General features: G+C 40.0%; 1 protein-coding gene across 1 annotated transcript in view; it reads left to right on the top strand.

The window, feature by feature from the left end:
- The window catches only part of HMCN1 (hemicentin 1), a 319,979-nt gene that overhangs the window by 233,066 nt on the left and 61,365 nt on the right, over positions 1-25,548 (top strand). The window contains exons 55-74 of the mRNA XM_045027042.1: positions 145-258; positions 1,042-1,229; positions 1,603-1,699; positions 5,773-5,934; positions 7,900-8,013; positions 8,144-8,346; positions 8,620-8,701; positions 8,804-8,935; positions 9,206-9,355; positions 10,309-10,468; positions 11,715-11,839; positions 12,963-13,146; positions 13,339-13,436; positions 13,942-14,220; positions 14,873-15,069; positions 16,216-16,297; positions 18,756-18,892; positions 23,062-23,203; positions 24,289-24,433; positions 24,927-25,054. Coding sequence (XP_044882977.1) covers positions 145-258; positions 1,042-1,229; positions 1,603-1,699; positions 5,773-5,934; positions 7,900-8,013; positions 8,144-8,346; positions 8,620-8,701; positions 8,804-8,935; positions 9,206-9,355; positions 10,309-10,468; positions 11,715-11,839; positions 12,963-13,146; positions 13,339-13,436; positions 13,942-14,220; positions 14,873-15,069; positions 16,216-16,297; positions 18,756-18,892; positions 23,062-23,203; positions 24,289-24,433; positions 24,927-25,054 — 2,919 coding nt within the window. The remainder of the gene's footprint in view (positions 1-144; positions 259-1,041; positions 1,230-1,602; positions 1,700-5,772; positions 5,935-7,899; positions 8,014-8,143; positions 8,347-8,619; positions 8,702-8,803; positions 8,936-9,205; positions 9,356-10,308; positions 10,469-11,714; positions 11,840-12,962; positions 13,147-13,338; positions 13,437-13,941; positions 14,221-14,872; positions 15,070-16,215; positions 16,298-18,755; positions 18,893-23,061; positions 23,204-24,288; positions 24,434-24,926; positions 25,055-25,548) is intronic.

Below are 25,548 nucleotides of genomic sequence, written 5' to 3'. Positions count from 1 at the left end.
AATGGGGAGAAAATTACATACCCAGCCCTTTGCCCCCAGTCATGCATGATGTCATTGACTCAGGTCTCCAGAGGAATGTGGTATGTTTGAGTGATGGAAATCACTTGATTTTAGATTTAAATTTTGAATGTGTTTTCCCTCCAGGAGGCAGAGTGTTACAGATTCCACGGACCCAGGCAGAAGATGCTGGGAGATATACATGTGTGGCTGTAAACGAAGCTGGAGAAGATTCCATTCAATACGATGTCCATGTGCTCTGTGAGCTAATCTTGCATTATTTTCTATTTTTAAAAATTCTAAATTCACTTTTTATGGCAAAAGACCCTAAAGGAAAAGTCCCGCTGAAATTAAAAGAGAATGATTACATTATATAGAATAACTCAGTAAGATCATATAAAAGGTAATAAAAATATATATCCCTGCTATAGAATTCTATATCATTGGCATTGTTCTCTGTTAATGCTATAGATTTTTAGATAATTTCTATATAATTGTATTGGAGTTACTCCTAACAGTCTGTAGGAATGTTCCATAAGTTGGGTTGGATGGCTTCAAAGTCTAAGTCTTGTATGATCCAGTCAGAGACATACTCTAGGAAATCTTTGTGCTTCTTGCCTTGGCTTTGAGTGTACTCAGTTTTTTTTCCAACTCCAAAACTGCTAGAACCAGTGATTTATTAATAGGATGAGGGGAATGCCTTGGAAATCCTCCTTTGTCATAGCTCTAAAAACTCAACTTCCCAGCAGGAAAATTAATTTTCCCCTCTTCTCCATTCTGAATCAGATCCCTGGCTGGTGTAAATAGCTGTAGCTCCATTGCAGTCCCTGGAGCTATGCTGCTTTATGCCAGCTGAGGATCTGGTGCTGTATTTTTCCTTGGGATTTTATTATTGCTCCCTATTTAACTATGAAGTTATCTTTACCTTAACCTGCCAATTCAAGATCTATGTGTGGCTCTATCCCTCTGGCAATTTCACAAAGAAATCACTGCTTATATGGTATTATGTAGCAATCTCCTTGTTCCGCTTTGCATGCTATGTAGTGCCACCATCCATTAACGGAGCTGATGTTGATCTGCCTGAAGAGGTCACTGTGCTTGTGAACAAGACCACAGTGATGGAATGTGTGGCAACTGGCAGCCCTGCTCCAAGCATAACTTGGCAAAAAGATGGCCAGCTCCTAGCAGAAGATGACCAACACAAGTCTTTATCCGGTGGAAGGATGTTACAGGTAAAAATGGAAGGTGTTGGTAGAATAGTAAAAAAGTTAGGCCTGAGTCTCAGCTCTGTTCTTTACACAGGCATTAAAATGGTGTGGAGAATCAGGCCTTTATTTTTAACTCATTTAAGAGGATTTCATTAAATTAGTACAAAATTAAAAATAAATGTGAAAGATGCTGACTTTCCCGGTGATTGAAACACGCAGGTTGGCAGAGCAGGTACCGTTGGGTAGCAGGAGTGCATACTTCCCTAGGCTGACCTGTTCATGACACTGGTTATTGTTATCCCTCTAATAACACTAATACATCAGCAATACATATCTTGCAGTTTTAAGTGTAAATGACCTCGTATTAGTTCTACTGAAGCCTGTTTTCCTTTTTTAGATCCTAAATTCCCAAATAACAGATACCGGCAGGTATGTGTGTGTTGTGGAGAACATAGCCGGAAGTGCCAAAAAGTATTTTAACCTTAATGTTCACGGTAAGATTACTATTTCCTAACATGCTGATTGTTCCCTTTTGAAATAAAGGAAATTAATGCTGCGTTACTGTTCATGTGGCTCATATTTCAATTGCAAGTAAACAGTCTGCAGATTCTGTATTAGTTTAAACGCACTCATTTCAGCAAGGTACTTAAGCATGTGCCTCACTTCCAGCATTTAGTTAGTGCTCTTAAGGTTAATGAGACTACTCATGTGCGGAATGGTAGGAGCATACATAAGTACCTTGCTGAATGGAGGACTTAGTATTACTGATACTCTGTGGTGCCAGCTCACTGCTACCATATGTATTTCTATATAGGTGAAAGTTACTCCTGTGCAGAGGACCTGCACAATGTCTCTGCAGTATTTAAATCCCACCTAAGCCCTCAAATAAAGCTTCTGGAGTGATGTACTAGGCCAGGGGTCGGCAACCTTTCAGAAGTGGTGTGCCAAGTTCACTGTAATTTAAGGATTCAGGTGCCAGTAATATATTTTAATGTTTGTAGAAGGTCTCTTTCTATGTCTGTTATAGAAATAAACTATTGTTGTATTTAAAGTAAATAAGGTTTTTAAAATATTTAAGAAGCTTCATCTAAAATAAAATTAAAATGCAGATCTTATCAATTTAGTGTGATCCTTGCCAGTGGTTCCAGCCACCAGCCCCGCTCAGCCCGCTGCCGGTCTGGGGTTCCATTCACTCAGCCGGCAGCGGGCTGAGCGGGCCTGTGGTGGGCTGAGCAGGGCCAGCGGGGGCTGAGTGGCTCAGTCCGCTGCCAGTCTGGGGTGCCGGCAGCACTCAGCCTTCTGACGGTCTAGGGTTCCAGCTGCTGGCCCCTTGCCAGTTGGGGTCCCAGCCGCCGGCCCCGCTCAGCCTCCTGCCAGCCTGGGTGAGCAGAACCCCCAGCTGGTAGCAGGCTGAGGGGGGCTGGTGGCCGGGATCCTGGCTGGCAGAAGCTGGTGGACGGAACCCCAGACCGGCGGCAGGCTGAGTGGCGCTAGCGGCCGGGACCTCAGACTGGCGGCAGACTGAGCCGCTCAGCCCGCTGCTCGTCTCAGGTCCCAGCCACCGGCCCCGCTCAGCCCACTGCCACCTGAGTGAGTGGAACCCCAGACCAGCAGCGGGCTGAGCAGGGCCAACAGCTGGACCCCAGACTGGCAGCGGGCTGAGTGGGGCTGGTGGCTGGAACCCCAGACAAGGATCCCAGGCCCTGCTCAGCCCGCTGCCGGTCTGGGCTGAGTGGGGTCGGTGGCCGGGACCCCAGACTGGCAGCAGGCGGAGCCGATCAGCCAGCTGCTGGTCTGGGGTTCCATCCGCCAGCTCCTGCCAGCCGGGTTCCCGGCCGCCGGTCCCCCTCAGCCCACTACAAGCCTGGGGTTCTGCTCACCCAGGCTGGCAGGAGGCTGAGCGGGGCCGGCAGACAGAACCCCAGACCAGCAGCAGGCTGAGTGCTGCCGGCACCCCGCTGAGTGCTGCCAGCACCCCAGACTGGCAGCGGACTGAGCCACTCAGCCCGCCGCCGGCCCTGCTCAGCCTGCCGCCAGCTGAGTGAATGGAACCCCAGGCTGGCAGCGGGCTGAGTGGCTCAGCCCGCCACCACTCTGGGGTTATGGCCGCCGGCTCCTGCCAGCCGGGGTCTCAGCCAGCAGCCTGCTCAGCCCATTGCCAGCCTGGGGTTCCCTGGGGGTCCTCAGGCCAGCAGACAGCACTGAGTGGGGCCGGCGGCCAGGACCCCGGCTGGCAATGGGGCAGCAGCCGGAACCCCAGAGCAGCGGCGGGCTGAGCTGCTCAGCCCGCCGCTGCGTGCCATCAAAAATTGGCTCGCGTGCCACCTTTGGCACGTGTGCCATAGGTTGCCGACCCTGCACTAGGCCATGAATGGGACCGCTGTAATGAAGCCAATTGCACCAATGTAAAAATCTTTATTGTCTTATGTGCAAGGCAATGTCTTGTTATTGACTGTCACATTTGAATTAGTGGGATTTTTTTTATTTGCAAGGATATAGGGTAATAACATGTTTTGTGATTCTTTTATTAAATAACATTTTTCAAGAAAATTAATTTTGGAAATTAACATTTAAATTAAATGAAAAATAATATTTAAAAATAATCAGGAATAGAAATGTCTTAGAAACTTATTTTTCTTCTCTTTAAAAAACCCCCAAAATTCCAAGATAAATATTTTGCTGAAATAGAGTTACAGTATTCATAATCCCATTTAAAATAACAGTAGCGTGATATTGTTGGAATAAAATAAAGTTGGAAGGTTGGGATTTTCAGATTCACGAGTATAAAACAAATGTAAATGCGGTCAGGAAATTAGAACATTTTCTATTTTTAAAAACTCAAAGCTGCAAAAAGGACTTATTCAGTTAAGATTTCAGCACTAAATTTGAATCTACCCCTTCATTTCTGACCCATGTCCACTCCTCCTTCTAACTTTCAGCTGTGGGCTGAAGACCTACCTTATACACTATATCATAGAAAACTTCATACTGGGTTATGACCTTGTAAACCTACCAAGTAAACACTGGAGACTGCATCCACACTTTCTGTCGTGGTATGGTTCAGAGATCTCAGCATATAACATAACCTTCTGCATGTGATCCACACAGAACCCCTTATCAGTTCGATAACCCACTCTATTCAAAACATCATATAAGACATATCACCTTTATCTATGTCTTCCCTGAATACAATCACAGACCTCAGTAATCTATATGCCTTCACAAGATCAGCCCATTATTCTCCTGTAAAGGGCATGGGAATTTCAGTTGTATAGTACAAAAAAAGCCTATTCTAATCTAATCCATATATGTTTCGGGAAGGATTTAAATTTCTTTCATGTGGCAATTAGTGGGTTTCTTCCACCTCAAGGCACAGTTAAGGACATGATCCAAAGGTAGCTGAAGTCAATGGCAGACTTTCCATTGGGATCACATCCCAAGACTGCTGTTGGAACTTTGTAAACCTGATCTCTGAACTTCAAGACTTTCAAATTTCTGTGGATAACGACAATGTACACACACTAGTGGTAGAATTTTATACTCATGTTGAACAAATGTATTGATCACATAGGACCCGCATATTTAAATTTTAAAACTATAAACCAGATTCACTAGTTGATTCTGGTTGCTCTATGCCTCTTCGTGCCACAAAATAGCCATAAACCTGACTTAATGACCACTGCTTTGTGTCACTGCAATGACACAACAGCTGGAGAGTAATTGGTGGATATGACCTAGAACATTTGATCACATCCTTTTGCCATGTTCTAAGATCAGGAATCCTTGTTCCTCGCAATGGCTATATCACTGAAAAGAAAGCCAGTAACTCTCTCCTGCATTTCTTTCAGAGTTGTTGGAATCCTGAATTCAGATCTCAATGAGAGGAATATATTTACAAATATTTTGTTTTAAAGTGAAAATGCAGAGTAGGACCAAATTTTGAACTATTTTGTCTTTAAATTAATTTGTGAGTGGGAAGCCCCTCCACACACATAGCAGTATCTTAAACTGCATAGCTAACCAGTTATAAATCAGACCTGTCTGGACATGAAGGGAGGGAAAAAACCCTATTCTGAAGGAATCTTTTCGGGGTTTCTCAGTAATGAAAATATTGCAGAAAAATCAGTAATAAAAATACAAAATCAGCAAAAAGATGTATAGTCCTCCTGTTCACCCTGACACGGTAATCTCCAATTTAGTTTTTACAGAGCAAATGTCCTGAGAAATGATTTGCTTTATAATTCCTGAATCTGGAATTACTCACTCCCGCTTTCAGCACAGGCTAGGTCATCCCTGCCATGTCCCCATACAGGGAAGAAACTGTGGGTGCATTGGTAAGGCTTTAAGGAATTGTAGAAAAGGGGATGAGAGCAGGATTGGCTTTAATCACAGTATTTCCAGATACTTGCAGAAAGCTGAGGATCAGTGCATGGGATGTGAGAGATGTTTTTAACTCAGCCATTTGGCAGCACTCAGCAACTCAGTTTTTGTTTTAGTAATTAAGGGTCTTTGGGAGTATTGTTTGCTGACACTGAAGTATGTTCTATTACTGTATTTCTTTCTGCAGTTCCTCCAAGTGTTGTGGGTACTAATTTTGAGAATTTGACTGTGGTGGTGAATAATTTCGTCTCCTTGACCTGTGAGGTTACTGGCTTCCCACCTCCTGATCTCAGCTGGCTCAAGAATGGAAAACCTATCAGCTTGAATACTAATGCTCTCATTGTGCCTGGTGAGGAATCGCTGCTGTTTCTGTAAACTCTGGGGTCTCATCCTTTCCTTTTCTGTAGATAAATATGACAGCAAAATATGTAGAACCAACTTTACTCTGTGTGTAGCTCCATTAAGTGGAGTTATACAAGTAATAAATCTGGCCTCTTATAGTTAAAATATTTTAGAATCTCTTTTGCTTTTGAATGGGGTCACTGTTTTTTTTAATAATCAGGCTGGAAGGATTGGAACAAACAACCGTTTGTGTTGGTGTGGATCAGACTGTTGGACAGCTCATATAGCACAGACTATTTCAAAGGAATGATGATTGAGTGAGACAGTCACTTTATCAACTAAGGATCCAATCTAAATCCCATTTGTCTAGACCGCAAAAAAACAACCACCCTATCACTGACTTAACTGGGAATTGGCCCCTCAACTCAACCCTTAAGAACCTTGCTAATTCCCAGGGGGAATTCATTATTTCCTAAGGGTTTCTAGGACAAAGGTACTGCAGGGATCTTAGACAATAAGGGCTGTGAGCGTCTATCAGGGAGTAAGTGGAGTAGGAATTGTTACAGTTTCAGGGTAACTACACCTGTAACTACATCTGTGTTCCACCAAGGGCACCCACTTTACGCTTCTGGCTCCCACTTGTCACCTCTCTTGGGAAGAGACCCATGTCTCACTCCCTCCTGACTGGGGAATTTAAGGCTGCACAGCTCCTTGCCTTATGCTGTGATATCTCCAGCAAGCCAGACTGCTTAAAAGGACAGCACCTCTCTGAGGGCTATGACCAGTGTATTTCCTGCAGCTATAAGTTACCAAACAACTTCTTTAAGCAAGCACACTTTTTCTTAAAGTAAAAGCATTACAGAGAAAAATATTAAAACAATAAAATACTCTGCATGCATGCTAAAAAGCTTATGTGAGGTTACCCTCAACTCAACTCCAGCTTAGGGCTCCGGTGGTTACAAGTTCATCTGTCTTTGATCTGGAACCCAAAGCAAGGTTGGGCAAGTCAGCCTCTGACCTTTGATCTTGATCTTCTGTAACTGGTAACCAGCAGACAATGACCCTCTCCTCAGACGTAGCTTCAAAAGTGTGTTTTTGCATAACTGGAGTTGGGGAATTTTGCATTAACTTTTCCCTAGCCAAAAGTCCATACATGTCTGGCACATTTTCAGTATAGTCTTCTCAACTCCCAGGTCTCACATCTGTCACATTTCCCCCCTGGAGAGCTTACATGCAATCCTGGCCCACAATAATACATAAGCTTAATATAGTAAGGGTTTTCAAGGATATTACAGGAAGTTGCCCTATTTGTCACAGGAATCATGTCAGGAAACCACCCTGACCTACACCCAACCCTCCACTTCTAATGCTGAAAGCTAGAGATCCTAATGCAATCCAGTTCCCTGCTATGGGTTCTGACTTGACATGCTGGAGATGGATTAGCTGGGGTGGACGTTTGTAGGTGTATGGGAAATAACTGACATGGAACTTGCTTACCGGCAGCTGGGATGCAGGCCTGTGGCCTACTGGCAGATATCTGGATGGAGTTAGTCCACAAACGGAGGAAGTCATGTGAGATCAGTAAAGGAAGGAGGGGCTTGTCAGGGAGCTAAGTGGAAAGGCCATGATTGTGTTAGGAGGGAGGAAGTAGCTGCGAAGGAAAAGAGGGTGAAGAAGAGTATTAATGGGCCAAATTCTCTGGTGAAAGCTCCATTGACTTCAGTGGTTTCACACATTTACACCAGCCAAGAATTTCCCCCAAAATTGTAATTCATTAAGGAAATTTCTCTAAGGGTTAGGCAGCACTAGTCAGCAAGAGCAGTGCTGCTCTTTAGAATCTTATATTAATCTAGTGCCTAAATTGCAGTTCATAGAAAACGTTATTGCAAAATTTCATTTCAGATTAATACAATAACTACAGAATAAATCTAGGTGTCATTTTAACTCACCTTCTCTCTTTGGATCACTTTAGGTGGTCGGACTCTGCAAATTCCTCGAGCCAGACTTTCAGATGGTGGTGAATACATTTGTATAGCCAGAAACCAAGCTGGAGAAAGCAAGAAAAAGAGTTTCCTTACTGTTTATGGTTTGTTTTTCACTATCATATTAAATAATATTTATTACTATGAAATGAGGACATCTTCCATTTTTTTAGGTTGATTTTTCCCCTCCTCACAAAACAAGGAAGAAAATAATTCTTTTAATTTTTTCTCCAGTCCCCCCGAATATTAAAGACCAGAGTGGAGCATCTCTTGCAGTGGTGACTGTGAGAGTGGGAATCCCAGTGACCTTAGAGTGTGAGTCCAATGCAGTCCCACCACCTGTTATCACATGGTACAAGAATGGACGCATGATCACGGAGTCTGCAAACATAGAGATCCTAGCAGATGGACAAATGCTACAAATCAAGAGTGCTGAGGTATACTAAATTAGTCTAATGCACACTTTGTCACTATTGTTGACCAGTTATTTTTGCTCTTTATAGGTCTGACCCAATGACCATTGAAGTCAGTGGGAGTCTTTCTGTTAAATTCAATGGGCTTTGAATCAAGTTCCGATTACAAATGGCAAAGCCTTTTTTAAGTCTAACTATAGCAGAGCCCATGACCACTAGGGGATTCTAGTGTTAAAAGGTCTGTTATCATCTTCAGGAAAATTGACCCAGTACATAAAAATTCTTTTTCCATTTTAGGTGTCTGACACTGGCCAGTATGTGTGTAAAGCCATAAACGTTGCCGGGCGAGATGACAAAAATTTCCATCTTAATGTTTATGGTGAGCATATACCACATTATCTACAGTAAAATTGAACCAAAGTCAGTTTACTAAGGAATTTGGTAACTAAGGTATTTATGCAGCTGCTGTTCTATTTAATAGTTCCACCAAGTATAGAAGGCCCTGAACAAGACAGGATCAATGAAACAATCAGTAATCCTGTCACCTTTGCATGTGATGCTACTGGAATTCCTCCACCAACACTAATATGGCTAAAGAATGGGAAGCATATAGGTAATGTTTTTCCTTCCTGGTTTCACACCCCTCCCCCCCGTTTTCTTTCCTATAATAGATCATAGTGTGTCTTTCCTGTGGTGTTTTCAGGGACTATTCTTTTGTTTTTCCTCCCTCTCTCCCCATATTAGCTACCCCTTATATGAACTAGAGCGGGATGAAATCTTTTTAAATTTTTGATCTGTTGATGATTTTTTTTTCACAAAATGTGTTTGCTGTTTCTGACTAGTTCTAATACTAATCAACTCTTTCTTATCTGTGTGTTTTTAGAAAACTCTGACTCACTTGAAATACATATTTTGTCTGGAGGAAGCAAGCTGCAGATTGCCCGCTCTCAGATTTCAGATAGTGGAAACTACACTTGCATAGCTTCAAATGTAGAAGGAAAAGCGCAGAAGAGTTACATCCTTTCCATTCAAGGTACAGTATGTGTATGCACTAAACAGAATCATACTTACTGGCCACTTACACTGGCATAAAACTGGTGTTAAGTCCACTGAAGACAATTAAGATGATTTAGCTATATAAAACTGGTATAGCGGAGCGGAGAATCAGTGCCATCATTTCTGTCAGGCAACCAATAGCAAAAAATAAGGATAACAAAACCTTGCTACAATGTTATTCAGAAGTTGGTATGCAAAAGAATATTCTTTACATCTAATTACACTGCAGTTTGAAAATAATAGGTTTATTTGCTATATTGCACTGTTTCCATATGTTCGTTGCTGATCACAGCAACTGGCTCCATCACGCTGGACACTAATGCTACACGAATCTCAGTGTGAGTAGAACGTTGTGGAGCCCAAAAGGGTTTCAGGAGCAGTAGTATGCTATGGTTCTTTTGCTAGGTGATGTTTGATGCCAAAAGGAGGTTTTAAAGGAAAACTGTGACACATCATCTTTATGAAAAAAAAATCAGTGGAGTAACGGAATAATGGTTAGGGCTGAGTAATGTGTCACTACATCACTAGGGATGCTAAGCATTTGAACATGTGCTTAACTTTCAGTGTGTGAATAATCCTGTGGACTTCATTGGAGCTACTCACATGTTCAGAGTTAAGTATGTGCTTAAGTGTTTGCTGCATCAGGGTATCCAATAGATTTTATTTGCATTGCTATAATAGATGCTAAAGGAAGCATTATCTATTATTATCAATCTGCTGAATATGAACAGGTTACTGTACACACTGGAAGGATTATGAAATGGTTAAAGTTGATTTTTCTAGTCACCTTTGTAAACATCCCATCAGGAGGAATATACACATTCCCTATTAATTTGATCTACTGGGAGAAACTCCATTGAAATAATGGAGTTACTCCTGGTTTACCCCCATTTAACTAACTGATTAGAATTTCACCCCCTCTCCCAAAAGTTCCTCCAAATATTGTTGGATCTGAAATGCCAAGTGAAGTCAGCGTCCTCCCTGGGGAAAGTATCCAGCTTGTCTGCAATGCCAAAGGAATTCCCAGACCTGCTATTCAGTGGCTTAAAGATGGAAACCCAGTTACCAGCAATGAATCACAAAGAATAAGGTGAGTAAAAATAAAACTCTGTGTTCTCTCAGTCTGCAACATCTGCAAGGCATAGGCAGAAGAATTATAAAACTATGAGCCTGAATAATCTAACTTTAGTAAGTGACATTGATCTTTTCTGTCCTTAATTTCTCTAATTCTAGGATATTTTGTTAATTATGTAGATTTGTTGCTCATCTGTTTTGTTTTACATAATATATCTAGCTAACCAAATAGTGTTACAGATGTAGTTTACCCTCTCTTCTGCCTACTTCAGAATAAGTAGTTATACACAAGGTAGATCTAATAAATACATGATTTGTGAGACAACGTACCAGATCCTTAGGACAAGCTGTTTGGTGCTGATACAGCTCAGGGTGGAGGGGGGCACAAATGTTGCTTGTAAGCCATCTTTATGTCTTCGCAATTGTGGGGATACCAGGTCCACTCCAGAGGCACAACTTAGAGTACCCCCAACGGCCTATACAACTAAATACACAAATCTGGGAAAGTGACATGATATCTTACTCAACGTTTTTATTTTTACTTTTACATTTTTTATTTTTATTTTATTTTGATTTAGTTGGGGTTGGTCCTGCTTTGAGCAGAGGGTTGGACTAGATGACTTCCTGAGGTGTCTTCCAACCCTAATCTTCCATGATTCTGTGTTTTAAGTATTTCAGAGATTGGCACATAATATCCCTAAGTTTCTCATTTAAATAGCTGTTCCTATCAGATGAGGTTTAAGAGGTGGGAGCTGTATTGTTGTGTATTTGGTTGTCATGGTAATAGAATCTTGTGTTGATATGGCAACTGATCAGATTATTAGAGGATAGCCCAGTCTGTTTGGCTGGCTGTTGGTTAGTTCTGTGTGTAGCAATAAATGGCTGCTCCAAGGTTTACAGCTCTCTGTGTCTCCAGTGATTTCTTCCTAAAGCTGAAGCCTCCAAGGATATAACATGTATGTAAAAATACTCTGAGAATGATGGACATATTTTGACTGCAATTGGATGGAACTGAATCTAAATGGAAGCTAAAACAGCTCAATCCTTAAACCAGAATTTCATGAAATATGTTCATAATAATAGATTTAAAAACAAATTTCTCTGGGAGCTAAAATTTTGAATAGAGTAATAGATTTATAACTGAATTTCCATAGAAAGTGTGTGGGGAAGTAATTTAATTGAAATGTACATACTAGCTGTTTATTTACTTGTTCTTATGACCTAGCAAACAAACTCATTGTATTCTACGACCTTTTTTATAGAGTGACTCCAGATGGCAGCACCTTAAACATTTTCGGAGTGCTCACATCTGATGTGGGAAAATACACATGTGTGGCTACTAATCCTGCGGGAGAAGAAGATCGAATTTTCAACTTGAATGTTTATGGTGAGTTTTTAAATGTGACAGACTGAAGTCAGACCTATTAGCCTGACTTTGTTACCACTCACATGATAGGGCAAAGAAGTGACTGCCTAAGTAATCTTATGTATCTATATTCATGTGTAGTTTGTTGATGTAGATATCATATTGTGTTCTATATAACATACTGCAGAGGATCAAAATGATTGAAACCATTGCTGAGTAATAAATTTTGGGATAAACAGAAGTCAGTTCCTATGGTATATTCCATAACAAAACAAACCCACCCAAGATGATTTTTTATTTTATTTTTTTATTTTTTGTGGAGAAAGACACTGTATGGGCCTAATTCAACACTTCATTACTCAAGTTTTACACATCTTAGCTCTGTTGATCTCAGTCACATTGTGCCCTCTTAAAATTAGAGTAATGCGGAAGTGAAGCAAGTTTTAAACTTTGTTTTACTCAGGATTTAAATTAATCCAAACAATAATCTGAAATAATTTTGTACCAGATCCTCTTGATTTAATGTCACAACTGAGGAAAGTAAGACTAATCATCCTCTGCCTGGCACAGTTTGCCGCCATTTACACCTGTAAAAATGGGTGTCAGGGCTACCAGTTGTGTGAGTGAACAGAGTGTTCTGCTTTTGGGAGTATTTTACACTCATTTGGCACAGGAGTGAATGACTACCCCAGGAGCAGGACTGGGAAGAATCAGGCCCAACAAGACAATTTGTGTGGGTAGCGCCAACAGGTATGATCCTTCATAATGAATAAATACCTCTTAGTGGGAAAATATGGCACCATGTACCTGTGTGATCAATTGTGGTGAAGTCTGCAAGCAACTTCTGTTACTCTAATCTAAGTAAATATTACTATGTGCACTTGATTTTTAAAGATGTAAATGTATATGTAAGTTAGCTGTGGCCCACAGTTACTAATATCAGAAGGTCTATTGGTTGCCAAGTTTGGACACTCTGTTCTTGCTGAATCCTGTGGGTATGTTTCTTGTGAGATTCTTTTTTTGGTTAGAATAGCAATACCTGTAACATCTTGCAGTTCAGGACAAGGTGAGCTAAGATTAGAACAGGAATAATTTTGAGCAGCCAATTTTAACACCTCTCTTATTCACCTGTTATGTAATTTAGTTCCACCAGCAATAGCTAATAATAAAGATGAAGCAGAGAAGCTAACTGCCCTACAGGATGCCTCCATAAACATTGAATGTACTGCTGTTGGCACCCCAACACCACAAATAAACTGGCTTAAGAATGGGCTTCCTCTCTCTATCTCATCCCAGATCAGGTTGTTGTCAGCTGGACAGATTCTCAGGTGAGTTTTCAGTTCTCTAAGGTATCTGAGCTAAATTCTGCCCTCAGTTAACCCTAATGCAACTCTGCTGAAATTGGTGTACGCCAGGGTAGAATTTGGCCCTCTGCAATCATACTCTGTCATATTCAAAGTGGAGCAAAGCATTCCATATGGTAGCCATGGGTGAGATAACTGCAGCTGTGTTCTTTACAGAATTGTGAGAGCTCAGGTGTCTGATGTTGGTGTGTACACTTGTGTAGCATCTAACAGAGCTGGAGTGGACAATAAACACTATAATCTTCAAGTTTATGGTAAGTTTCTTTGTGATATTAAGTGAAAAAAGTTGCATTTTGTAGTTAATTTTTTAAGTGTAACAGCAGAAGGGTAGAAATCTTCCCCTGATTGAAACTCTCTGGATAATTGAGAACATTAAGATTTTGCCTCTCAGAGGATGAATTCTATTTATTTTCTTACCAACACAAGCTTGAAGACTTTACTAAGTAGATATTTGGCAAATGCTTTATATGGAAACTTTAAATTTTGCTAACATTTTTGTAAGGTAAGAAGAGTTGAACCTTAAAACCCTCTTTACGTTTTTTGGCTCAGATAACATGTTGTAGACTTTTCTTCTTTGAATAAATGTGGTGCATTATTTCTACTTGAATTGTAACACACAGCCACAGCCACACCCACACCCATACACACCCCATGAGTGTAAGAAACCTAGAAAATTTAATTGCTTAACAGGGCATTTATTTTATATTAAGAATTAGTGTGTGAGTGTATTCCATAATTATCATATCTGTTTCTCTGCAGTACCACCAAGCATGGACAATGCAGGAGAAACAGAGGAAGTGACTATAGTAAAAGGCAATCCAACTTCTATGATGTGCTTTACTGATGGCACCCCCACCCCCAATATGGTATGGCTTAAAAATGGACAACCCCTAAGCCTTGGAACCCATCTGACTATAAGTAATCAAGGAATGGTTCTTCACATTTCAACGACAGAGACTGATGACACAGGCAGATTCACCTGTATAGCATCCAATGAAGCGGGGGAAGTCAGCAAGCACTTTACCCTAAAAGTGTTGGGTAAGTGTTAATTTTACATTCAGACAAGATGAAAAATATGCCTAAAATAGAGAGAATAATTTAGAAATTTAGAACATTTTCAGGAAGTAGTGCTCATGAGATAGTAGAATTAAAGGGTTGGAATTTACCTTTGAGTGGACATGGTGAAAATTTGTATATTAGTATTTGAGATTTACAGGTAACAGCAACATGCTAAATATAAATCAGCATATTGATGTACAGAATAATTTGCTTTAACCAGGTAACTTCGGTGTAACAGAAATTAAATTCAATGGGCTAGATCATCAGCTGGTGCAAACTGGCATAGCTTGACGATGTTATACCTATTTACAGCAGCTGAAGATCTAATACAAATTCTGTTTTACTGTATAGTGTATTCCTCCCAAGGATATCAAAACATTTTACACAGACTAATTTAGTCTCACAACACCCATGTAACAGAGGAAAATATGATTATATTTCACTAATGTTGCTAACCTGAGGCAAAGAGAACTCATGTGAGTTGATCTATATCACACAGGGAGTCGGTGACTGAGCACGAATAAAACACACCAATCTAGAATCTACTTCTCTAACCATCTGATTGCCCATCATGTTTTATAAATCTGAATTTTTGTTAGTAAAGAACATGAATTGTCTTTCCTTGCTGCAGAGCCCCCTCATATCAATGGATCTGATCAACCAGAAGAGATATCTGTGGTTGTTAACCACCTACTGGAGCTTTTTTGTATGTCTATTGGCATCCCAGTTCCCAGAATCACATGGATGAAGGATGGGCGTCCACTCCCACAAAATGACAATGTTCATGTCCTGAGAGGAGGAGAGGTCCTTCGAATAGCCAGTGCTCAGGTGACTGACACGTGTAAATTTCGTTTGGCTTTGCAAACCCTGGACTGGCTTGCAGAGCTGAGCTGATCACCAGTTTCATGGCACACTATGTCTACAGTCTGATTTCAGGCGGGTTTGTACTCTGCACAGCTCAGTTGTGCCTCCACTGCCACCACCAATGCTACCATAGCTACACTGCTATTTATCCTATCATACAAGAAAAAATTCAAATCAACTCAGACAATTTAAACGGAGACTTAAAAAAACCCTAGAAAACTAAAACCACATTTAAATTTAATCACTATGAAGACAGCTGGACTTCAACTTTGTAGTTCATCATGTAGTGTCATGGGAAGAGTTGGACAAAAACAGATCTAGACTAATTTTTTATTGTTGGTCATATGATAAACCCCTTCCTCCCTCCACCCCCAAGACTTTACAAAGAACAATTTATGAAGCGCAGAAGATAATAAAGATGTTAGTAAATATTTGAGAAGTCAAATAATTCTTGGGGGCAGAAGGATACATTTTACAAGAATACCTATGTAAAGGCCAGATTGTGAGAGGTAATTGCATGGCTGTGCAGGAGTAGAGAGAGGGGAGAGCCAAAAACTTTGTAGGCAGGCAAAGGACCTCTTCATAATAGCAGTCTGTGTGCTCCTGTGCTCTGGAGAGCAAAGGCACTATTAGTGCTACCTTCTCTCAGGGAGCAAGATGCCAAGAAAGGTTTGAGGAGGAGGCAGAGTCCCATTTCCTCCCCTTCGTCCCATGCTGGTCCATTGTATGGGCTGATGCATTCAGAGAACAATCTATTCCATCCTAATGGATTGTTCATTGCAGAGAGCTGCACCAGAAGAGAATGTATCTGCTCGAGGCACATTAGCCCTGGTGCTTTTTTCCGGGATGCTGCAGCTGCCAACCACCTCTACAAAGGGTTGTCGCCTGATGGCCACAATCTACCCCAAATAAAATAAACAAGCTTTCAAATATTTCTGGTTGCTTACTCTCCCAGGAATTGCTTGTCTATTTTCTTCTGTTTCCCTTGTGTTTTTTAACCGATATCTGCTAATCAAAGACAACTGCGAACATCACTACTTCTTTTGCTGTTTTAATTGAATTGGTCCCATATTCTGAAGTTTCTACTAAAGTTATCTGGGTGTCCTTTAGGTGGAAGACACAGGAAGATATACGTGTTTGGCATCTAGTCCTGCAGGAGATGACGATAAAGAATATCTAGTCAGAGTGCATGGTAAGCTTGATCTGGAAACAATTAAAGCATTATTTAATACTGTAAGCCTAATACTGAATTATCTACTGCTTTTAAAAGCTAGAAAAAGTTATGAAGTGAATAATGCCTGACAAAGAAAAAACTTTTTGAGTACCATTTTTAGTGATCTTACCTGGTTTTGGACTGCATCTGTCATCTCCTTTCTAGAACAGAAGATCCAAGGACTATGTCCTAAGTAAGGATCTCTGTAACAAAGCAGATCTTTTTTAAGGGAAGTGGAGTTCATAGTACCCTTTAAGGTTATTTAGTTATTAGTCCTTCCCTTTTACAAATTAACTACTCTTACATTAAAAAAGGAAAAGGATAAACAAATGAAAGGAAACATTGAGATTACAAATTTAGTAGACAAATGTAATTGATGCACTATACTTAGACTTCTATAAGGCATTTGACTTGGTACAACATAACATTTTGATTAGGAGACTAAAATGATACAAAATCAACATAGCACATTAAATGGGTTAAGAAATGGCTAACTGATAGGTGCCAAAATGTGATTGTAAATTGGGAATCATTGAGTGGATGTGCTTCTAGGATGGTACTTTAGGGATCAGTTTTTCACTCTACACTATTTAACATTTTGAACAATGACCTGGAAGAAAACAAGAAATCATCACTGATCAAGTTTGCAAAAGATACAAAGATTAGGGAATAGTAAATAATGAAGAGGACAGGTCACTGATACAGAGCAAACTGGATTGCTTGGTTAGCTGGGTGCAAGCAAACAAGATGTGTTTCAGTACTGTGACATGTAAAGTCACACATCTAGGAACAAAAAAATGAAGGCCATATTTACAGGATGGGGGACTCTGTCTTGGGAAAAGACTTGGGGATCATGTTGGATAATCAGCTGAATATGAGCTCCCAGTGTGACACTTTGGTCAAAGGACTAACCAAGGTGAATCTTCAGTGAAGTAAAAAGGTTATATTATGTCTCTTTTTTTCCACTGGTGTGACCACTCCTGGAATATTGTGTCCAGTTCTGATGTTCACACTTCAAGAAGTATTCTGGAAAAACTGAAGAGGTTTCAGAAAAGAGCCACAAGCATGATTAGAGGATGGGAAAATTGTTATAAAACAGGAAGACTCAAGGAGTTCAAGCTATTTAGCTTATCCAAAAGAAGGTTAAGGGGTGAATTGATCCCAGTCTATAAGTACCTATATCTGGAACAAATATTTGATAACGGGCTCTTCAGTCTTGCAAACGGAAGTATAACACAATCCAATGGCTGGATGTTGTAGCTAGATAAATTCAGACTGGAAATTAGGAGTCAATTTTTAACGGTGAGGATTATTAACCACTGGCACAAATTACCAATTTCTATCACAACGGGATGTTTTTTTGGAAGATACGTTCTAGGAATAATTTTGAGGAAGTTCTATGGCACGTGATATACAGGAGGTCAAACTAGATGATCACAATGGTCTCTTCTGATCTTGGAATCTATAAATCTGTATACCGTGGGTCAGGAAAACAGAAGTGACAATACACCTCCTCAGAAAGAGGATATTAAATCAAGGGCAGTTACTTAATGCTTGTATATAATGTAGCTAGTCAGAACATGACACAATTATGATGGAACATTGCAAACGTAGTTATTTAAAATAAAACACAAGCAATTATAATGGAAATCAGAGTAACAAAGAAAGTTAGAGGAATTGATGTCCTTTGGCCTTTTGCAATAAGACTCAGAAGGAATAAAGAGGACAGGATATATGTATGTGACACACATTTGCAATATACATTTCATATTATATAAAAAAATAAAAGAAATGGCAGCTGAATCAGTATGTCAGCTCCTCTAGATCAAGAATAGACCTTAGATCTTGTCAATCTAGTCGCTGAAGAATAAGACACTGCAAAATAATTTCCTCTCTGCCCTAGGGAGAAAACTCAGTGTTAAATGACTATATGGTAGCAGAAGTAAGTTCACAAAAGATGTCTCTCAGATGAGTCAGCCTTCTGCTTCTTGCAGACTTGCACAATTCCTACATGAGTTCCTCCTAGAGTGAAGAAGTTTTATCAAATCAAGGTTTTGCTTATCCAGTGAATGACAGATCATATCTGAATCTGTTGATGAAGAGGGTTATGGAGCTTGAGGTATCCTGACTTCATCTGGCTAAGTGCTGGTTTCTTCACAGAGAATGGACTTTCAACTAATTTCCATCAGTTAGTGGTTTGTGACATGCGGTTTTAGGAAGTGGGTTAAGGCTAGTCAAATTAGGGTGATACATTTTGCAGATAAAAGCCAGATCTGATATTGGCAATGAAAAGCAAAAGCATTTAATTGTACTGCTGCTCTGCTGGTATATCATGAAAACTTGTTTGAGAATTACACACTGGGATTCTATCCATAGAAATGTTTTAATTAAAGTTCATATTTGTCATGCTTTTCTTATTCTCTATTTTTTTTAACAGTTCCCCCTAACATTGCTGGCACCAGTGGGCCTCAGGATCTCACTGTGCTGCAGAACAGACAAGTTATATTGGAGTGCAAGTCAGATGCAGTGCCACCTCCTACGATCACCTGGCTTAAAGATGGAGAACTTTTACAGGTACATTTGCTATGTTATTTTCACAAATTTGTCGCATCTTTGCATTCTGCACAAAGGGCATGAACTTAAATTTCTGATTCTACTCACTTGCTCCTTCAGCGCAGTTGAGTTGTGGTCCCTTGAGGTCAAGAGAAGGTTGTTGTTGAGTAGCCCTGGTCCAAATACAACTTGACGTAAACAAGTACATGAAGACAGTGACCACATGAACTGGCCATCCCTCTGTGATTTGTTCTCTTTTCCTTTAGGGGGATCCCTTGCTCCTCCTGGATCCTTTGAGCAATCCTAGAAGCCTTCGGTATACTCCTGAATGGCTTCCCAGGAAAGGTAGCTGAGAAAGACTACACTATACATTTAACTTTGGGTATATTATGAATTTTCATATTCTAGTAACATTTAGAAAGGAAAGAAATTTCTTTAAATTGAAGAGAAATAAGTAGCTTACTTTAATCTCTGCTAATCATCACAATTTTGCACCAAATGCACCTATTGACTCAGAATTTAATGCAGTGGCAGTGAGGCATCACATCCTTATTGGTTAAGTCAAAGGAGGAAGAACAGAGTAGTTCAACAGGAGACTTTTCTATTGCTCGTCATCCATTGTAAGGCCACATAGATTTTCAATCACATAGCCCTTCCCCAGTGGACTACTTGGCCTTGTCTAATGTCATGCTGGGTTTCCTGGAGACTGTGCTGAGCAAACTCAGGCTTTTGCTTTATATTGGCCCTTTAATTATTCAGAAAGAAAAGGTAAATCCATGTGAACCATCAGTTTGTTAGTCCCTTAACTTTGGTCCCTTTCCAGACTTCATCCATGACCTCTTGGTTCACTGTGATCCATTTAGGATGAGCACAGACATTCTTTGGCTGTGTGTGTCTCAAGTGTCCATCCCCCTGTTGTCTCTCCCCCATACCCCCACCCCAATGACAGTGGATGATACTTATACATTAAGTTTGAGTTAGCTCAAAGAACTTGGGCCAGGTAGCCATGCCAGTACTGACATGAGTGTTTTAACTGGCAAAGACATGACTGCATCAAAAAAGGTTCCAGTACAAATAGGCTGTTGCCAGTTCCAGCTTCACTTGTCCAGTTCCAATAAAAGGAAGAAATGTTTGGAAATAGAGACTGCTTATGGGATTCACAGAGTGTTCCACTGTCCTCTGTGTGTGTAAGAAGGCTTATTTTATTCTCTTTAGAAAGAAAGAAATTCCTATCCATAAGACTCTTATCTAATGTATATTTAAAGAACAAAATAATATTGGATGCTAAATGAGTACTGGATTGTGCCTTTGAGGGATAGTCTAGAGTCAGGAAGGGCACCACTTCAACAGTAGCTCCTGCAGTCACTATATCTGAGATAAGCACAATTCCTTTGGATGCTATTCCTTCATGGTACATGGTTGACCACTTAGGTCACCTGGTATTATTTCTACTTCTTACCTGTATAACAAGCTTTTATAAACAGGAGGCTGGAAAGAGATTGGAAGAAGGCAGCATGAATGCTTCTGACATGTACCTTCCTGGAAAACATATTTGCAAAAGTATTTGAGGCTTTTGTTTTCTGTCAACATTCCTATGTTTAAAAAAAAAAAAGAAAAAAAAGTCACTCGTACAAGTGTTTGCAGAAAACAAAAATTAAGACGTTTTGTGAATAGTGTTGAAAGATAATCATTTATTCACATGAATATTTGGGAATTATTTTTGAAGTATTAACCAGCCCTACTATGAGCCCTGGAACTGGGCCCTTCAAGTTAGGGTTGAGGCATATTAGTTTGGCAGGATGGTGATGCTTCCACTATCCTGCGCATATTTTGTGGGTCAATAGAGGACTTCAGTCTGCAGAGCTATTTAGAACATCTCAGCTGCACTACATTCACACTGTTCTAATAAAAGAACCGCGCAGTCCACTCAAACCTTTGTAAAAAAATTGCCATATGAAGTGCAGCTATGAGATTTGGGTTTCCTTTATCCCCCACTACTCTTTCCATTGGTGAGTGTAGCTATGTCAGCATATATCTCCCATATTTCTGGGGCACAGTTATCGTTTTCTTTTTTTGATCTCGGAAGTCTGACTGGAGACAGATCACTTTTGCCTAATAAGGAAAAATGAGATGTTCAAGTTGTGTACATAATTAGCCAAATGCTTTCCTGACCTCAAGGGAGGACTGTCATCCACTAAAGAAACATAGAGGGAGGTACACCCAGGAGTGGAAAGAGTAATCCTGCTTTGCCTTGGGAAAAGTGGACAGTTTCACAATGAGGAGAGGGAAGTTTTTGGAAAATACCAGTTTTCGGATGGTAGTACTTCAGCATTATTTTAATTGAAAATTATCATTGTTTTTAGTTATACCCTCTTATGAGCTTTTAAATGAAACTTCATTCCCTACCAGTTTTGTCTTCTTCCATTGGGAAAACTTCAATCTTCTCTCCTATTCTGTCTCTAATAGCCAAATCTTAAATCTTGTGCTTGTTTAATAGTATGTTTGTGCACCGTTATCATCTCTGACAGCAGAACAAAAGGTTTATCTGACATTACTATATTTCTAGGAATGGTTTGACTGTGATATTTGGGTTCACAAGGAATGTAGGATCAGGCCCTAAGAGTATTAACTAATAGATACATTAGAGAGGCTTGATTCAAAGCCCATTGAAATCCATGGGAGTCTTTCCATTGACTTAATTGGGCTTTGGATCAGGCCCTAACAGAGCAGTGGATTTTGTTTTTTAAAGATAGGACCCAGTGGAGTTTTCATTATCACGAGGATTATAATTAAAGTACAGTTTGGGGACTAAACTATAATTTCCTTGCCTTTGTTTTGTCATATATATGGTACTATATTTAAAACTACTTAGTAGCAATGACAGTGAATTAATTTCTCTCGGTTATATTATATGCTTCCAAGGTCATAGCAATTGTGCTGAAATATGTAAGAGGAGTAAATACAAATATACAAAAAAACCCGGTTATTACAAATATGAGGCATTTTAAGTAGCCTCTGCCCAAGGGCTTGGCAATGGGAGTTGGCTTATTTCACTTCTAGGGCCTCAGTGCTGCAATCTGTTCTGCATGGGTGGACCCCTTTGACTATGGGAGGCCCTATTGACTTCAGTGGGGCTCTGTACTAGCCTGGGGTCCGCCTGCAGAGAAGGAGTTGCAGAATTGGAGGCCTAAAGGTTCTGAAACCATAAGAGAAGTTAAACAACACCAAATGTAGTATTAAAAGAACCCATCATGATTTTTAAGCCAGTTTGAGGATCATGTGTGCCCTTGGATGGTTTGAACACTTGGAATTGGCAGTATTATAGTACACCAGTACAAATCTTGTCCAGACTGGCAGTGACCAAAAGCAATTCACATCTAGTGGCTGTTTTTGCACAATGTGTTCACGCTCAGTGCATTGCCAAACAGACAGAGATCTGTACCACCTCTGGCATCCTTACAGGCAGTCTCAATGTAGAGGCTAATCTGTTGCATAATGGAAATGATTCCTTTAGATCAAGGCTGTGGCACATTGAAAGAGCAGTGTGGGAAAGCTTTTATTTCTTCTACCAGTGATATGCCTGGGTGTGGATAAAGAATGCACTTCAATTTCGTGCCATCAAACTGCCATCTTACATGAAAACCAAAAAAAATATTTATAATTAATTGTTTTGGTCACAAATTCTAATCCCCTTTCTGGCAAAATTCCTGAGTAATGAATTCATGACTGAGTCTATAAATTGCCATCAATATTTTAAAACTCAACTAAATTTTCTAAGAGATGTAAGAGAGCCTCATTTATGTTGCATGAAGTGTTTAGGAAGCTGTGTCAGTCCCAGGATATTAGAGCGACAAGGTGAGGCAATATCTTTTATTGGATCAACTTTTGTTGGTGCAAGAGACAAGTTGCTGAGTTTACACACAGCTTTTCTTCAGCTCTAGGAAACTGCTCTAAAGCTTGTCTCTCTCACCAACAGAAGTTGGTTCAATAAAATATATTACCCCATCCCCCTTGTCTCCCTTGTTTATCCTTGTAACTTTACCAATACAAATGAAGTTAAGCCATCAATGAATTTGACCCATTATGTTCTTATGGCCACCCTATCAAACCTCCTATTACTTTGTAACATGAATTTTCAGTACAATGGAAAAACATAGTAAAATTAGTTCTACTTGTTGAACTTTCCTTAGGCAACTCCTCGAGTTCGCATCCTATCCAGTGGCCGATATCTGCAGATCAATAATGCTGACCTAGGTGATACAGCAAGCTATACCTGTGTGGCAAGTAACATAGCAGGAAAAACTACCAGAGAGTTTGTGCTGACTGTAAATGGTAAAGAATATTGATTAATTCTTAACTATTATAATCTTTGCACCGTATGTCTGAAAGTTGGAAAAGGTGGAATATGTTTACTGGACTCCTCACAACCAATAAGCAGCAGTACAGTAATTTTGTTGTTATATCAATCCAAAAAATACTTTAAAGAATGTTTTAAGATAGCCCAGGAAACTTTCATTCTGCCCTCATGTGCGTTTGTGTTATAAAAGTCACATTAGGGCCCATATCCACAAAGGTATTCCACTGAAATCAGTGGCAGTTAGGAGCCTAATGCCATTGTAGGTCTAGGGTGAGGTGCTTTGCAGAGATGAGGCATTTGGTTTCCATTGAGCAGGTTGATGTCTGAATTGCTTCTATAGCATATTTTTCTGGTTGATGCATGGAACAAAAATGAATGAACAGCTCTGAAGAGAGGCTAAGCATAGGACCTTCCTGGCCATGCATAAATTTTCTATTAAGATTGTTAACAAGGCCCAGGGTGGGTTTTTCTCTTATTAAGACAGGGCCATACTACTACAAGACACTGCAGTCTGCAAAGGCACAGATATTAATTTTGAGGTACAGTACTGGGGGAGGGATAAGCCCTAATTTCAATCTCTCATGCCAGAGTCAAAATCCTAGATTCAGTTCAAACGAACAGTTTGCTTGTAATAAAACATAGTCTGGGACAGATGGTCTCAGTGTCCTACTTGATTTCCTGATTTTTAAAAGGTATCAAAGAATTTTAGAAATGTGGGGCTGGAAGAGATCTCAAGAGGTCATCTTGTCCATCCCCCTGTGCTGAGACCATGCCATGTGCCAATTCTAACAATGTAAGATCATTAGTAGGTGGCACAGAAATCTATCATCTTTTTAATTTGTAAAAGATAAGAAGTTTTTCTTTAATTTTCCATTACAGCATACCAGCTTTCATGTATTGAATCAGATTTAAAGAAGCTTGTTGGTACACTCATGGGGGCACAATTCCTTTGTCATAGCAGACATTTCCATGGGTCTAATTTAAAACAGTTCAGAATACAGCTCTCTCTCTCTCTCTCTCTCTCTCTCTCTAATATCATGTGGCATTCTTTCTTATACAGTTGCTCCCACAATCAAAGATGGTCCTCAGACAGTTGTTGTGAATATAAATAAGTCTGTTGTTCTGGAGTGTGTTGCAGAAGGAGTGCCAACCCCAAGAATTACATGGAGAAAGGATGGGGCTATTTTTGCTGGAAACAATGCCAGGTAGCATCTAATAGTCAGAATAACATTCTGTAGAAACTTTTTAACAATGTATTTGTAATAGAAGACTTGGAGTGAAATCTCTTGGGATTTTATTTGCAATAGTTTTACATTCACAAACTCAGTATTAATGTTAGTATTCATTCATTCAGTGTGTATTCATTCATCATTTGGATTTTCTCAGTTTAAATGAGTGATAATAAAAATCTCCTCTTTCATAACATATACAAAGCTGATGTATTTCCATTTGAAAGTCATTGTAGGAGTCAGTTTTCATAATTACTGTGTAAGGGGGTAGCAGAAGTGCAGAAAGACAGACTCAAGGCCGAATGAGTGTAATATGTTCAAAAAGGCAAATTTTATATGGCCAAATTAAGGTGCTACACATTTTGCCTATCCTTGTGCCCCCTGTGTTCTTCTGTTTCTCTTTCCTCACAACACTTAGCCACATTTCCTGCCATGAAAAATGTAATTAATGCCTATAACTTTGTTTTAGACATTCAGTGTTAGAGGATGGGTCCCTGTACATTCACACAGCACACGTTACTGACACTGGACGATATTTGTGTATGGCAACCAATGCAGCCGGTACTGAACGCAAGCGAATTGATCTACAGGTCCAGGGTAAATATTTCTTTTTCAGATAAACACAAATGTTCTACAAAAACTGGACACATTGGATTTATTGATTGTTGCTGAATCTTGAAATCCATATTAGTAATGGACTGGAACTGCAGAAAAGCAACTCAGAGCCTGCTTTTCAAGTACTCAGGCTTTGGGCTACTTGGATCTGGGACATTGGTTCAGGCCATTATAGAGAAAGGGGTCAATGAAAGTCAGATCCAAGCACAGAATATAGATGTCCCCAAAATGCAGGATTATTCACATCTGGAATTTTGTTTAAGGCTTCTCTCTAGTGGTTTTTTTTTTTTGGTAAGTCCTTAGAAATTCTGTTTGTTATGAACACTGCCTAAATATTTGTGAACAGAAAAACCAGTTGTTCTTTGTTAACTGGTGTGTGTACATCAACAGGATATACACAGAACTGAGAGACATTCCCGAGTGCATTTTTTGGCAAATTTATAAATGTCAAATGATCCGTGCTACAGAAAAGGATA

The sequence above is a fragment of the Mauremys mutica genome, chromosome 8 (assembly GCF_020497125.1).
Source record: "Mauremys mutica isolate MM-2020 ecotype Southern chromosome 8, ASM2049712v1, whole genome shotgun sequence".
NCBI classification, from domain to species: domain Eukaryota; kingdom Metazoa; phylum Chordata; order Testudines; family Geoemydidae; genus Mauremys; species Mauremys mutica.
The sequence above is the reverse complement of the archived record's forward strand: the minus strand, read 5'-3'. Positions and strand labels throughout refer to the sequence as shown.